The sequence below is a fragment of the Anser cygnoides genome, chromosome 4 (genome assembly GCF_040182565.1).
Source record: "Anser cygnoides isolate HZ-2024a breed goose chromosome 4, Taihu_goose_T2T_genome, whole genome shotgun sequence".
Lineage (NCBI taxonomy): Eukaryota > Metazoa > Chordata > Aves > Anseriformes > Anatidae > Anser > Anser cygnoides.
This window is the reverse complement of record NC_089876.1, coordinates 59,733,152-59,748,620: the sequence shown is the minus strand read 5'-3', so window position 1 is coordinate 59,748,620 and position 15,469 is coordinate 59,733,152. Positions and strand designations below refer to the sequence as shown.

Sequence of the window (15,469 nt, the reverse complement as noted above, 5' to 3'; positions counted from 1 at the left end):
GTGTCTCAGCCTTTCCTCATAGGGAAGATGCTCCAGGCCCCGTATCATCTTTGTGGCCCTCCGCTGGACTCTTTCCAGGAGATCCCTGTCTTTTTTGTACCGAGGAGCCCAGAACTGGACACAGTACTCCACGTGAGGCCTGACCAGGGCAGAGTAGAGGGGGAGGATCACCCCCCTTGACCTGCTGGCCACACTCCTTTTAATGCATGCCAGGATCCCATTGGCCTTCTTGGCCACAAGGGCACACTGCTGGCTCATGGCCAACCTGTTGTCCACCAGGACCCCCGGGTCCTTCTCCTCAGAGCTCCTCTCCAGCAGGTCGTCCCCCAGCCTGTACTGGTACATCCGGTTGTTCCTTCCCAGGTGCAGGACTCTACACTTGCTCTTATTAAACCTCATTTGGTTTCTTCCTGCCCATCTCTCCAGCCGGTTCAGGTCTCGCTGAATGGCGGCACAACCTTCTGGTGTGCCAGCCACTCCTCCCAGCTTTGTGCCATTGGCGTACTTGCTGAGGGCAGACACTATTCCCTCGTCAAGGTCATCGATGAAGATGTTGAACAAGACCGGACCCAGCACTGACCCCTGGGGAATGCTGCTAGTCACAGGTCTCCAGCTGGACTCTGCACCACCGATCACCACCCTCTGAGCTCGGCCAGTCAGCCAGTTTTCAACCCACCTAACTGTCCACTCCTCTATCCCACACTTTCTCAGCTTTGCTATCAGGATGTCATGGGAGACAGTATCGAAAGCCTTGCTAAAGTCAAGGTAGATGACATCCACTGCTCTCCCCCCATCTACCCAGCTGGTGATGCCATCATAGAAGGCAACGAGGTTGGTTGAGCACAACTTCCCCTTGGTGAATCCATGCTGACTACTCCTCATAACCTTCTTCTCTTCCAATTGCTTGGAGATGACATCCAGAACAAGCTGTTCCAACACCTTTCCAGGGACAGAGGTGAGACTGACTGGCCTGTAGTTTCCTGGATCCTCCTTCTTGCCCTTCTTGAAGACCGGAGTGACACTGGCTATCCTCCAATCTTCAGGCACCTCTCCTGTTCTCCACGACCTTTCAAAGATGATAGAGAGCAGTTCGGCGATCACCTCTGCCAACTCCCTTAGCACACGTGGATGCATCCCATCGGGACCCATGGATTTGTGTGCATTGAGCCCACTCAGATGCTCCTGAACCACTCCCTCGTCAACCAGGGGGGAGGCCTCCATTTCCCAGACCCTTTGTCCTTCTGCCAGGGTTGAGGAGTCCTGGGGGGAGTCCTTGAAGCAAAGACTGAAGCAAAGAAAGCATTCAGTATCTCTGCCTTCTCAGCATCTCCCATTACCAGGACACCCCCCTCGTTCAGCAAGGGACCCGCATTATCCCTACTCTTCCTTTTACTGTTTACATACTTTAAAAAAAAAAAAAAAAAAACCTTCTTATTATCCTCTCTTTTGCAAGCCTCATCTCTAGGTGGGCTTTAGCCTTCCTCGTCGCATCCCTGCAAGCCCTGACAACACTTCTGTACTCCTCCCAAGAGGACAGGCCCTTTTTCCACATTTCATAGACCTTCCTCTTCCTTTTGATCTTATCGATGAGCTCCTTGCTCATCCACACAGGTTTCCTGCCCCCCTTCCCTGATTTCCTACTCTTAGGGATGCACCGATCCTGAGCTTGGAAGAAGTGCTGTTTAAATGTAGCCCAGCTCCCACAAGCACTCTTGCCTTCTAGCAACCTAGCCCATGAGATACTCCCAAGCAGGTCCTGGAAGAGGTCGAAGTTGGCTCTTTGAAAGTCCAGGGTAGCAATCCTGCTACTAGCCTTACTTCTTCCACCAAGTTCCATCTTGAACTCCACCATCTAATGGTCACTGCATCCCAAGCTTCCCCCAACCCTCACATCCCTAACAAGCCCATCCCTGTTGGTAAGGACAAGGTCCAGAAGCACCCCCCGCCTCGTCGGCTCCTCCACCACCTGCGTCAGAAAATTGTCTTCAACGCATTGTAGGAACCGTTTGGACTGCGCGTGTCTGGCCAAGTTGCTTACCCAACAGATGTCTGGATAATTGAAGTCCCCCATGAGAACCAGCGCCCATGGTCGTGAGGCTACTACCAGCTGCTTGTAGAAGGCCTCATCGACCTCCTCCTCCTGATCTGGTGACCTGTAGTACACCCCCCACAACAGTGTCCCCCATACCAGCCCACCCCTTAATTCTCACACACAAGCTCTCCACTTGTCCTTCACCCTCCCCCAGGTGAAGCTGGGTGCACCCTAATTGCTCCCTCACATAAAGGGCAACCCCACCCCCTCGCTTCCCCAGCCTGTCTTTCCTAAAGAGGACATAGCCCTCCATGACAGCGTTCCAGTCATGCGAGCTGTCCCACCACGTCTCTGTGATTGCAATGAGATCGTGGCCCTGCGACCGAACACAGATCTCAAGCTCATCCTGTTTATTTCCCATGCTCCACGCATTGGTATACAGGCACTTTAGGGAAGCAGCAGGCACAGTTACCCCTGGAGGGATTCAAGAAGAAGATTCCGGACGGGGTATTGGGATCATTACCTTCTCTGAGGAGCCCTCAGACAATCCTATGGGAAAACTCAGAGGTTTTTCCCTACTATCTTCAACAGTGACAACTTCCCCCAGCCCTTCTCTGTCACTTTTAGCTCCCCTCCCTTCCCCATCAAACCTAGTTTAAAGCCCTGGCAATCAGCCCAGAGAGCTTCCTTCCCAACACACTTGTGCCCCACACTTGCTGAGTTGGAGTCGGTCAGCAGCCCACATACCCTCAAAGGACTGCCCAAGATCGAAATACCCAGATCCTTGGTCCAGACACCACCCCCTCAGCCAGTCATTTACCTGTCCCATTCTCCTCCTCCTTTCCGGGTCCCAGTCACCCAGCGGGAGGACAGAGGAGAACACTACCTGCACCCCCGATCCCTTCAACAACCTTCCCAGGGATGCAAAGTCCTTTTTAATATTCCTCATTTTTCTAGTTGCAGCTTCCCGGGATCCAACCTGAATGACAACAAGAGGATAGTAGTCCTCCGGTTTAATGAGCTGTGGCAGAGCCTCCCTCACGTCTCTGACACGTGCTCCAAGAAGACAGCACACCTCTCTGGATAGATTATCTGGGCGACAAATGGGAGCATCAGTGCCCCTCAGCAAGGAGTCTCCTATCACTAAGACTCTCTGTTCTTTTTTTGTGGCACTGATTGTGATGCAGTGCCCCATCTCGCCCCGCTCCCTATGCTCAGTACTTCCCCCAATCTTGACACGCTTCTCAGGGTTGCGTCCCGGGTTCGGACTACTGTCCAGACCCTCAACCTCTTACTTTCCCTGCCTGAGAGCCTCAAATCTATTACCCAGGGACACCATGGGGGTTGGTGGCACCGTGGGTGTCAGGGGCAAACGTCTCTTTCTGCTTCAAGCTGAGATGAGGGTCCAGCCCCTTTCCTCTTGTGGGCGGTCAAGCCCTCTGTCCTGCATGTGGTCTGCTGGGTCAGCTGCTACCCCGTGTAGGGACTTAGGAGGGGGCTGCTGGGCATCAGCAGGGGCAGGTTGACACCTCCTATCTGTCACCCTCAGAGACTCCCAGCAGCCCCTCAGGCTGCCGATTTCTCGCTGCAGCCCAGCGACCTGCTCGAGGAGTTCCTTGAGCAGGGCACACCTGCACCCACGACAGCCCTCTCTTCCCTCGGGACCCAGGTGGGTCCCCAGATTCCAGAGCTCCCCGCAGTCTCCAGCCTGGACTGCCACTTCCCCCACTCAGGGGATCCACCTGAGTGCCCACATGAGCCCAGAAAGGCAGGTGATCCGCACGAGGTCCTCGCTAAAAAAAAAAAACAAAACAAAAAAAACATTTAACACATTTTACCCTTAGACTTCAGAGATTCAAAGTCAGAAACCAGTCTATATGACAAAAAGATTTACTGTTCAAACCATGCCAAGTTCGAATACCAGCAAATTCTACTTTTTCTTACTGATTGTCTTCAACGCACTGTAGGACACATTTTCTTACTGATGCTTTTTTTTTTTCTTCCTTCCTGCAGTTCTCTATGTCCTCTGTACTAGGCCTGTCTTCCTCTATCCTTTGTAGGACTGTGCTGTCACTTGAAATCTGTACTGTTCTGTTAAAAGAGAAGGCTAGGTATTACTAAAAACACTGATTTCACTACAGCATATAGATTTTCTGTTCCTTGAGCTACAGCCAGTCCTAACTGCAAGTACTTTACCTAAAAGCACAACTGTGCTGAATTTGAAAGAAAGTAATGAATGTCACCTACGGATTTTTGATGTTGTTTAATTATTTAGATGTGCATTAAGACCATATTTACATATCTTTACATAAATTAAAAAAACACTGAAGACATTACTTTTTCCCTCCTTTGTATAAAATAAGAGAAAGATTTGAAAGTCATTTGAAATTGGGGCATTTGAATAAAACAGCCCTGAGTAATATCAGGGAAGCTATTCAAATCGTTTAATTAAATGTCTACTTATTCATAGAAGCAGTTCATAAGCACTAATCTCTGAACTCACATTTAACACAGATGTTCTGGTAGGACGTGCCAGTTTACAATACATACTTTGGACACAGACTTCAAAGTAACATAAATATTCCTTGTGAAACCAGTGCTGTCAAACTCATTCGTTAGTTGTTAGTACAGCCTAATTATCAAGTACTGAAGTCCAGTTTTGTTATTTATTGCTTACAAATGCTTCAAACTACAGGAAATCTTTGGTAAAAACAAAATTGATAAAATTTTCACAATAGCTTTACATGTAATATTGCACAACAAGGCTTTTTCAATACACAAGAAAAAAGGAATGCTCGAATCCTCAGTGAGGAGATTAGAACTGTACAACATTCATTAGTTTACCACTATAAGCAAAACTTCTTTTCATAAATGTTTAAAATATTTTCTGGTTTCTTTGAGCTTATATGAACATTTATTTTCCAATCCATATTTGAAACAGAAGAGTAGTCAAATAGAACAATTTAAATAAAAATTGGCTACTATACAGCATTGTTTTGTCTACCCTACAACAGCATCAGATCTTTTCAAGTCTGTTTACTTCACAAAAAAACTCAAGAGGAAAAGAAAAACCCTAAAAATAATCATAGTCCTCAGCCCTCTATGGAAAAGAGGAAAATAAGTTTCATGTCTATTATTGGACATAGACATTTCTCTAGTGGTCCACGTGTGCAGATCCAAACCTAAGTGGCATTAAGCTGCTCTAAATGAGCTCGTAGCTCAGGACACAGTTCTGTTAGCAGCAGTTCCATCAAAACCTGAAAAACAGAGAAGACCTAAGATGAATAGATGCCAAGTTATCATTTCTTTCAACCTTCCTGACATATTCAGAACTTCACAGATAAAAGCAGCATGTAGGGATGTAGGGTCATCCTGCCTATCTTTCATGCAGCTACTTTTCATTCATCCTAAAATTAGCACGCACCCTACAGGAAAGGGGAAATGTCTTAAGGCTGAGAGAAAGCAAATGACACAGGCAGCAGCTTTCAGATGGGGATTTCACACCCTGCATAAACTGCTGCTGCTCTGTCAAAGCCACATGAGCCAGCACCAGGAGGCCAGGGCTGCATCTGCTCCTGTGCTGAGGCTGTGCTACGGGACCGGCTGGCTGCTGAAGGAAACGAGCCACAGAGACTGACTGGGAGCGAGTCTTTGTGCCTGGATCCAGCCACGTATCCAGACCAGCCCCAACCAGCAGCACAGGAGTGGGACTCTGAGAGAGCCATCACGTCTGTACGCCACTCCAGGAGCTCTCCTTCCCTAGGACTCTCCAAAGTATGTAGCAAGTGTCTCATTTTTCTCAGCTATACAAAGAAGTTAGCATACATTACGATATAAAGTCAGGCCAAGTTGGACGTGGTGGACAACCTATTGTAGCCAAAAGCAATACTGTATTTTAAACAGCTTTTCGTTAATCAAGATTACTCGAATGATGAAATTAGTATATTTTTTATGACTTATTTTAGTAACAACAAGGCTACTTTCACACCAAACAATAGTCTGATAGAAATCTCTTCAAGAACACACACGGCAGGCATTAATACTGAGTAAGCAGAGCTCATCAATTAATAGTATTAGAAACTTAACAGGCTATTTTTCTGGTTACTCACGTATAGTAGATGCTTGTTAGCCTTTCTTTCTTGCAGTGCATTGAACACTTTCACTACACCGTGACGGGCGTTTTGTTGTCCGACAAGACTCTGCAGAGTATCTGCAACGAATGTTACTTCAGCTTAGTTTCGCTCATGCCAGGCACAGCATCCAACCAACATTACTGTCCACAAATACATAAGGATAGGAAACAAAAACGCTGCACCTCATGTAAGATGGTTAGAAGATGCATGACCCCATTCACCAACCTTTTAAAAACACATGTAACATAAGTAACTTAGGTCACCGATTGAAAAGATACCCTTGAAATCTCAAGATTCCCAAGTTAAATAATAGCTCATGCATCTCAGTGACAACGTCTGAAGTGTTTTAACATGATTATGTAGTGTGCCTTCTAGGCAGTTCACCTCACACAGTCAAGTCTAATCTCACACACTGTTAATCCATTCCCTTAAATACAACTTCAGCCACAAACAAGAACAGTTAAAACAGATTTAGCACTTTAATTGCCTCTCAGTCTTCACAGGAATATTTCTTGCAAGCAAGCAGATAAGAGAACTTTAAGTGAATTATTTACATTTTGGATTAAATTACAGTAGGGAATAAACAGTGATTTGGTGCTTCATCATGAATTTCAGGAGCATTCAACTATGTCCTGAAACATCTCTGCTAAAAACAAACAAAAAACCTAAGGAAGGCTATTCTAGGCAAGTATCATAACAGAGCAGATGGAGGATCGTTTACACACCAGATGACCAATATTTTGCGTGCATGCTTGCTGCAATTTTCACAGTTGAAGTTGATTAAACAAATACAAGGGTATATGAGCTACCTCAGTGAAGCTATAAAATAGCTCATTAAAATACATGTTATTCAGGTGGAGAGAAGATAAAAAGCATTCAAGCAATGTTTAAGTGCATTTCCAAGGGCTAAATGGAATAGAATATCCTTTCCTCACAGTTAGGTGCCTTTTGGTTTACACGCTCTCTGAAGAGGCAGAATGATCCAAATGACTCCCTGTCCTGTGAATGGGAAGGGATGGTGCCCTAGAAACGTGCATGCTGAGGAGGAAGCTGCTTCACTTCGTGTGGGGGAAAGGGCAGGCACAGGCAAGTACTGGAAATCCCACTCCATCTGGGGTGCTTCTGCCCAGGCCACAGGTCCCTCTAAGATTTGGTGCCCTGAAACCTCTCCTCAGAAATGCGCAGCAACACAACAATGTCAGTGTGGGTAGACCTCCTTCTTCCATTTTAAAACATTAGAGCAAGAGGTAATCGTGGTGGTGCCGCTCTCCCTGTAGGTCAAGTAGTTCCAGGCAGCAGAACCACCTACTGCTTGCTGACGGAGAGGCAGCAGAGAGAGCCTTAACTTGGGTTCTTTGAGTATTGCATACAGAGGACAGTGACACACGATCTTACATCCACCAGTGTTACCCAAGCCCACACCTTTTATGAGACAGAGACTGGAGAGGCAATGGGTAAGGCCAAAATTATGTTTATGCAAATAACTACAGTTTACAATGCTACAGGAAAAATCCAAAATGTAGCAGAACAGTATGTCGTTAACCAGTTTCCTCACTGGTATTAAATCTGTGATGAAGTGGAATGAAAGTGTTCTCACCTGGAATGTTTTCAAGTAGTTTTTGCTGTGCTCTCTGTTTTGTTTCTTGCCTTTGTTCATCGCTCTTGGCTCTTTGTGGTGGTGCTAGCTTTCCATTTGGCCAAAATGCATCTCGAAACACACCAATATAATAAACAAGCATTGGTTCACTGAACATCCAGTGTACAGTGTCTCGGATTTGCCTATAAAAAAGTGTGGAAGGAAGCACATCAGAACCGGTCTCACATTTTATCCAGATTTATGATTTTTTTTTTCCTACTAGAAGCAGTGGAAGCAATGCTTATCTTCATTATCCCAATTTACCAGAGGTGCTTTCACCAGCATCATGGCAAGTCGTAATCAGCTCCAGGTGCTCTAGGATCTAGATCTCTCCAGATAGCTGACTGAGATGCAAAGAAGTCTACATTTTAAAGTAGTCTGCAAATACATATGCGCATACAAGGATGCACAAGCATTTCAAGGATGGGCAGTGCAAAGGCTTCACTAGGGAAAAACAAAAACCTAACTGATGAACTCCAAACTAAATGTGTGCACAGAAGTTCCTGGTGGGATAAAAGCACATAAAGTTTTGATAAATGTGCTCTAACTTCATAAGCACATTAGAAGTGGGATTACAAATGGAGGTAGCAGCCTTCTCCAGTGGCTGCATGAAGCCAACTGCAGTCCTTGATGCAAGGAGCCTGAGGTACAGAGCGAGCTCCAGGCAGTACTGTTTAGCTGTGCCACAGTACAGCTGAAAGCCTTAATAAAGGTAACAGTTTAACCAACATGTAAAAGCTACACAGCAACTCACCTACTCGGATTCTGTCCTCTCTCAGGTGTCTTGCATGCTAGTTATTTGCAGTTTGTGAACAAATGAACTGATCAATTTAAAGCTCAGAAAATGTGTACTGTCAGAGACCACCACTGAGAGTCAAGTGCATGATTCTACATCACCTCTTGTCCAATTTACCACTGTATAACATACATGAAAGGTTTCATAAGCAATACTGGCATGTACAAAATTAGCCACTGAATGGATGAAGGAACAGCCTGTTCTGCTGTTATCTTCTGGGCTGTGACACCTACCTGAGTAACAGTCCCAATGCTACACCAAAGCGAAACAGTGCATTTCATCAGATTCTCAGTGGTCCTTCGCCTGTTTGTGATTTCTGTGCTACGGAAATCACAGGTTCACAGACTTTCATAAGAAAGTCATCATCATCATGAATCAAAATGTCAGTACTGATCAAAGGATCGTGGGAAGTGTGTTGTATGAATCACCAGCTCTACTGAATCAAGTTTTACCACAGGCCTTTGCAACTGACAAAGAAAGTAATATCCAAAATTTTTCTGACCAATGAAAGAGTTTTCCACATAAAAGGTATGTACAGACACACACTTACTTCATAGCCTCATCCAGACCTCACTTGGCAGATACATCTTCATGCAATACATAAAAATACATTTATGAAAGCATAGCAGTGATGAGTTAAGCTCCACATTACAAATTAATGGTTCTCATCATGTAAACATTATTTCAGTCACTTTAGAGAAATCTGCAATTGATTGGAAAAAAAATATCTAATACAGAAACCTAGTTTCAGTTCTGACAAAAACTTCATGGGACTGTAAAATAAAGCATGAACTAATGAAAGCTATTCAGAGGCAGGTCACAGGACTTGCCTCTGCAAAAGCAAAACCCTGCTTAGGGGAAAACATACTGGGTAAATAAGCAAAATGATAATCTGCATGTCTGTGTCTTCTCTAATCAACTTATTTATAAATTGAGCTGTGGAACACAAATGCAGATTATCATATACAGTGTCCAGATTATTATTACTTCAAACGATTCTGCTCAGCCTTCATTCGTAGAACAATGTTGCAGGTTTGGTTAAAGTAACAGCCACTTACTTGTTGATAGTTCTTCCAAAAGTGACTTGTACTAGTGCAATTAATGTTTTTCTGACCCACTTAAACACTAGAACAATGAAAAAAAGACAGAAAATGAAGATCGTGAAGTTAGTAACATTATGGAACCTATGATTACATCACAAAAAATCTCTACGGTACATGTATCTGTTATCATCCTTCCTAAAATTTAAGTAATTGTACATGGATCTTTCTTTTTTCATGACTGTTTTCCCTGTATTATTTGCAATAGGGTTTTTTGTTTTGTTTTGTTTTTCAGATTACATAAACATATCTGCATTATGCATTTGCAGTTTACTCTGTAAGCTGTGCTGTTAAATATTTTAAATTTATTGAACAATATAACTACCCAAACCCTTTCTGTACTATAAGAAAACCCCTGAAAATTCATACCCTTTTTGTACCTACTATTACAATGTTGCATACACAGCAGCAGCATTGAAATTCTGAAAACATTTTCACTCAAATAGTACAAGCAATTAGCTTTCCATTACCAATAAAAGAAACAAATGTGAGTGCTTCCTTATAATTAGTGGTTAATCCTTCTTTCATGCTGTTTCACCATCATCAGAAGAAAAGCCTAAATTTAGAATATACATCTGTCACTTTTGGAAGGGGCTGCATTTTGTAATAGTTAGCCTGTACATAATTTTATAGAGTGTCAAGTGTGCCTACATATTCAGTAGAATGAAAAATACATTGGTTGGTTGGTTTGTTTTGTTTGTTTGTTTTTTTCTTGTATTACCATCAGTTACATAAAGAAGGAAAAAAATCTGGTAACAAAAGGTGCCACATTTACAGCACCTTTTCCATTATACAAACTGTAGAATTAAAATGCATCCATAATACACTAAAACAGACATTAAAACTGTTGCTTTGTCAGTGACACGTTGTGACAAAGCCATCTTTCCTTCCTTGTAATTCATGCATTCTAATATGCAACCAATTTACAGAAAACATGTTTTTGTACTTCCCTGTGTTTTTTGTTCCAAAATAATTTTCTTAGATGAAAAACTTAAGATTATTGAATGCATATTCTCTTCCTTACCAGTTGCATTTTTAGTTCCATGTCATATTGAAATTAAACTTTAGAATAAAAGCTCCAAAGTTAGGAACTACGGCAAAACAGCTCCTTTCCAAATTAAATTGCTATATAGATTACACTCCTGAAATAGCAGAAAAACCATGAACTACAAAGTGAGCCAGATTTCCTGGCCAACAGATTCCACTAACAAACAAGCAGGTTTGCAGCTTACTTCCTCGCAGCTCAAAGATCTCCCCGATCAGCATGAAACACGGCTCAGCAAGAGAGTCCTTTTTCCCATCCACCTCTTCTCCATAGTCTGACAGGTCACTGTCCTCTTCCATTTCTTCCTAGGAACAGAGAGACAGCATGGGATGAACCACAGCATGGGATGAACCCTTCTTCCAGCGTGGATTTATGTACTGCCGTGCCACCAGGAAGAAGCACAGCCAGCCCTCTTGGGGAAGGGCTTACGAGCCATCGACTCTGCTACTGGCAGGACCTGGCAAAGAGGAACCTCTTTAAGGAGTTTTAAAGGGGATTGTGCCTCCCACCAGACAAGAGCATTGAGAACACTGTGCTGTTGGAGTTACCACCACTGGCAGATCTTCTGCCTGCAGCCTTGTTCCAGTAAGCACCTCAAGGCTGGGTGGATCTGCCCAGATTTGCAGAGCCTGCTGCCTGTCTGCCCTGCCAACGCTGGGTAAGGGAAAGGAGGGAGAGTGGGAGCCCCGTGCTGCCAGGCAGCATGAGAGCTGCGAAGAGGAGATGGCACTCAGGCTGTCCTTGCAGTAGGATCCAACAGGATCCAACCCCAGCAGCGGAAGAGGAACTGGCTGCTCCAAAGAGGAGTACCTTTAACAAGCACCAGTCCCAGGCAGAAAAATAATATGGTGATGCTTAGTGACCTGAGCTTGAGGAACACAAAGGTACCTGTCTTTGGACTCTGACAGCCTGGGAGCTGTGCCCTCAGGAAGAAAGCAGATTATCTATCACTCCGTGTGTAAACTGATGATATTGCCAAGAACGACTTGCACCAGATGACAACTGAATAGTCTTTGGAGCTGGGCATGCAGGTGATGCTCATACTAGTTCACACAGGGAAGGGTCAGCTTTCAGCAACAAGCACTCCCGAGGTGCATGTCTGACTGCACAGATGCAGACCTCAGGAAGCTGTGCATCTCCAGCAGGAGGGAGACATTTCATAAACGCAGCTGGATCAGCAATTTCCCAGTCTTTGGTTCAGGAATGGTCGCAATGGCATGCAGGCTAATTTCTTCAGCTCTGCTTTTCATTTGCCCTCCTTCCTTTGCCCTTCTTTCTTCCTTGATATGTCATCATCTAACATTACTTATTTTTCCCTCTCCTCTTCTGGTCCAGAAAACCTCCTTTGTGGATTTATTCTTCTAGCATTATTTTTTCTTTCTTTGCCCTACACTGAAAGTCTTTCAATCACCCCTTGCCTGTTATCTGAACCCTGCTATATAGAGACTAGCCTACAGTGCCTCAGCTGTACATCAGTTTGTCTTTCTTCTTCCTCACATCCTTCAAATCCCATCTAAAGCCCAGCATTAACTCTGGGTACACTTCCAGTCCCAGAATTTTCTCCAGGCATGGTATTGCATTGTACCATATGGATAAAATAACTCTCTGGTGTTGTATATTTCAACATTTTTCACATCCTGTACCCTTCACTGCCCATGTCACATTTGTCATTCTCTATTCTATGCTATTTTTCTTCTCAAAACCAGAAAAAATGAAAGAAAAAAAACCCTACCACACTGAAGTGCACCATAAAATTCCCCATAGACCCCGCTTTTACTGACTTCCATAGCTTGAGGAGTACCCAGCTTTTAAAGTGTTCTGTAGGCTAAGCTGTGATTTAGGGCAAGGAACAAAAAACCACATCGTACTGACAAGAAACACCACATGAGGAAGCCACAAATCAGTGCCTGTCCTGCCACACAAACACACAGATTTACTGACAATGAACAGAGTTTTCTCCAGGGACAGAGACTAGAACAAACTCCAGCCCTGCTCACCATCTTCCTCTGGCCAACAGACTTCTTGGCCCTTCATTATTTTATATATTCAAGAAATTATGTTTTATTTAATTTTCCATAATAGACATCATTCCATATTTTCATTAACCCTTTGGGCAACAGAACAGAAAACAAGCTTACTGAATTTGCAGGTGAGCTCACCGGGTGCAATTTGGTAAGTACAGATGCAAAGCAGCAATAATGCAGGAAATGAAATAATTGGAATGGGTAATAGTACAGAAAAGAAAAACAAACCCGAGGGCATGTGAAAAAGGCAGGCATGCCACCATGATCTGTAAGCAGGAATACTGTCCATACGACAGGCAGACATGTATGTGTGTTTGTGTGTATATATATATATATATGTGTACATACACACACACACACACATATATATATATATAAATGAGTTCAATACATAGGAATAGGAAAACCTAGTGGGAACAACAGCTGGTGACTAATTTTGAAACATTTCCAAGAAAAACTAGTATTATTGGATAAGTGCAGAGGAAAACCTTAAGAACTACATAAAACATAACAATAACTAGTAGAAACAGGCTGCTCAATCTAAGAAACAAAAGAATGGAAGACCAAAGGAAAGTAGTGACTCCTGATAAATGAGGTGATCCTAACCCAAACAAAAAGGCTTAATGTAAAGAAAGGGAATAGGCAGCTCTGTGTTTGCTGCAGACAGGACAAGAGCTAGCAGACTAAGGGAGATTTAGGTTAGTTAGAAAGAACAATTTTATAACCATGAAGAGAGCTGAGAACTGAGACACACTGCCTTGCTCAGCCGCAGAACATCAGTCACTGGAGGTTTCAAAACATTACAGACATGCCAAGAATTTTGCTGGTACAGCTGAGCCTATTTGGAGCAGAAGGATGAATCTGATGACCTCTCTTAGGTTCCTGCTCTATTTTACTGCCCTTCAGTAAATCCCTTCTCATTTAGAAAATGCAATGAGAAGTGTGAATTCTTACACCACAGTGAATTTTCTATTCATTAACGCTTCATAAACCTGAAAACCCTCTTCTAGATAGCATAGGCTGTATTTTTCCTCTAATTCGTTTTTGGTCTTGAAAGTTAAGAAACACATTCTGAAGTTAACCCCATCCAAGGGGTTGTTTATATGCGATTTAAAATTGCTGCAATATATAATCCTGAAAACAGCACTCGAGGTAATACTGTTGCTCTAACACATTTGAAGAAAGTAAGACAAGATGTAAGAGACAAAGAAAGCTTTAAGAAAGCATGCTCTTCAATAGAGTCCAATATGGAATAAAACAGGAATTCTTTGTTACAGAGAAAACCCAACTGTAACAACTCTGTAATGCGTGATTTAACAAGTAACTGCGTTAATGATTTCAGACCAAACGATTTATAACCCTACTTTAAATGCTGTAGTAAATAACCCAAATTGCGATCACTGAGCAAGACCGAGCTGATCTAAAAACCCCCAACTGAAAGACCAGCGTGTCTGAGAAAAATTGGAGCTCGCCCCAGACTTGCTCACAATTCCCCTACCTCCATTTAATTTTATCGCTATGTTTAAACTAGGACAAGCCTTTGTACCGCACAGACTCGGAGGGTCTAACAGTTTCCTATACTCCTCTATCTGTATTCTCTTCTCTCATGTTTATGTTTAGGAAGGAGGGGAGAGGAGAGCGAAGATGGATGGATGTGAAACGGGATGGACTTCATGTGCATTTGCGTAGTACCAGCATAATACAGGCTAGCAATATTAAGCTGCTAATCCTACAAGTAAGAAGAAACGCTATTAAATTAAAACCGATTAGAAGGTATGTTCTGATTCCTGCTTCCACATTCTCAGGGCCTTTTTTATTGCATTTCCTTCATTTTTCAGTTTCATTTCTGCTTCTTCGTTTCTTTCTTCTCCCTGTCTCCCTCCCTCATTACAAGTCTCCCATATTTCCTATCTCCTCCTACGCACTCAAGTAATGCAATACACATGTGGTCTGGCTTTTTGCTTGCGGATGTTTTTCCATGAAACAGAGAAACACTAGTAGCTTCATGTTTCTTTGCTTGATGCTACTTCTACCTAACAGTTATTTTAGCGAACACACTCTTCCCTCTTTAGAACTGAAGTACTTCTGCCAAAAAGTAGAATGAGTGTCTCATACTCTTTATTTATTACTCTGAAATAGCATGCATACATTCACTATCTAGGTGGAAATACAGCTCAATTTTGAAAAAAATGAGAATATATAGGATATTCTTACTCCTAAGAGATGCAAGGCCAACTTTTTGTCTATTAACAGCCTAGACCTGCACAAGTTTCCCAAACTCCATTTATCCTGAAGAAGGCCCAGCCACTACAGACAGCTACACCATTTAACAAAAGAATTATTTCATATAACAAATAACTGGTAATGGAAACAGCTCCCTGAAGGTCATGTATCTGCAACATGAACCACACATGACAGAGCACCATGGATTTTTAGTCGATGAGCTATTTTAGTCACTAATCTATTCTTTCCTGAATCTTGAAAGACAAGGGGGTTTTGTTTGTTTGTTTCTACGACTTAGTATCAAATGCATCAACCTGTTTGGCCCCACGGGCTACCACCTGTCTATGCAAGCCTATACCACTTGCAGACATTCTTTGTCAAAAGCAGCTTTTCTTCAGAAGTTATCCAGAAATTATTAAAGACACACAGCTGCTCCCTGCCAAGAGAAGCTTCCTAAGAGATGATCATTTTTACATGTCT

The 15,469-nt window shown here is 43.2% G+C and overlaps 1 protein-coding gene across 2 annotated transcripts in view; it reads right to left on the bottom strand.

The window, feature by feature from the left end:
* Nucleotides 1–4,280: 4,280 nt before the first annotated feature.
* SNX25 (sorting nexin 25) overlaps nt 4,281–15,469 on the bottom strand; it is a 90,066-nt gene continuing 78,877 nt past the window's right edge. For both annotated transcript variants that reach the window (XM_066996238.1, XM_066996237.1), the window contains exons 15-19: nt 10,930–11,047; nt 9,656–9,722; nt 7,763–7,944; nt 6,142–6,242; nt 4,281–5,289 (exon numbers count right to left, since the gene is read on the bottom strand). In XM_066996238.1, coding sequence (XP_066852339.1) covers nt 5,215–5,289; nt 6,142–6,242; nt 7,763–7,944; nt 9,656–9,722; nt 10,930–11,047 — 543 coding nt within the window. In that variant the 3' untranslated portion in view covers nt 4,281–5,214. The remainder of the gene's footprint in view (nt 5,290–6,141; nt 6,243–7,762; nt 7,945–9,655; nt 9,723–10,929; nt 11,048–15,469) is intronic.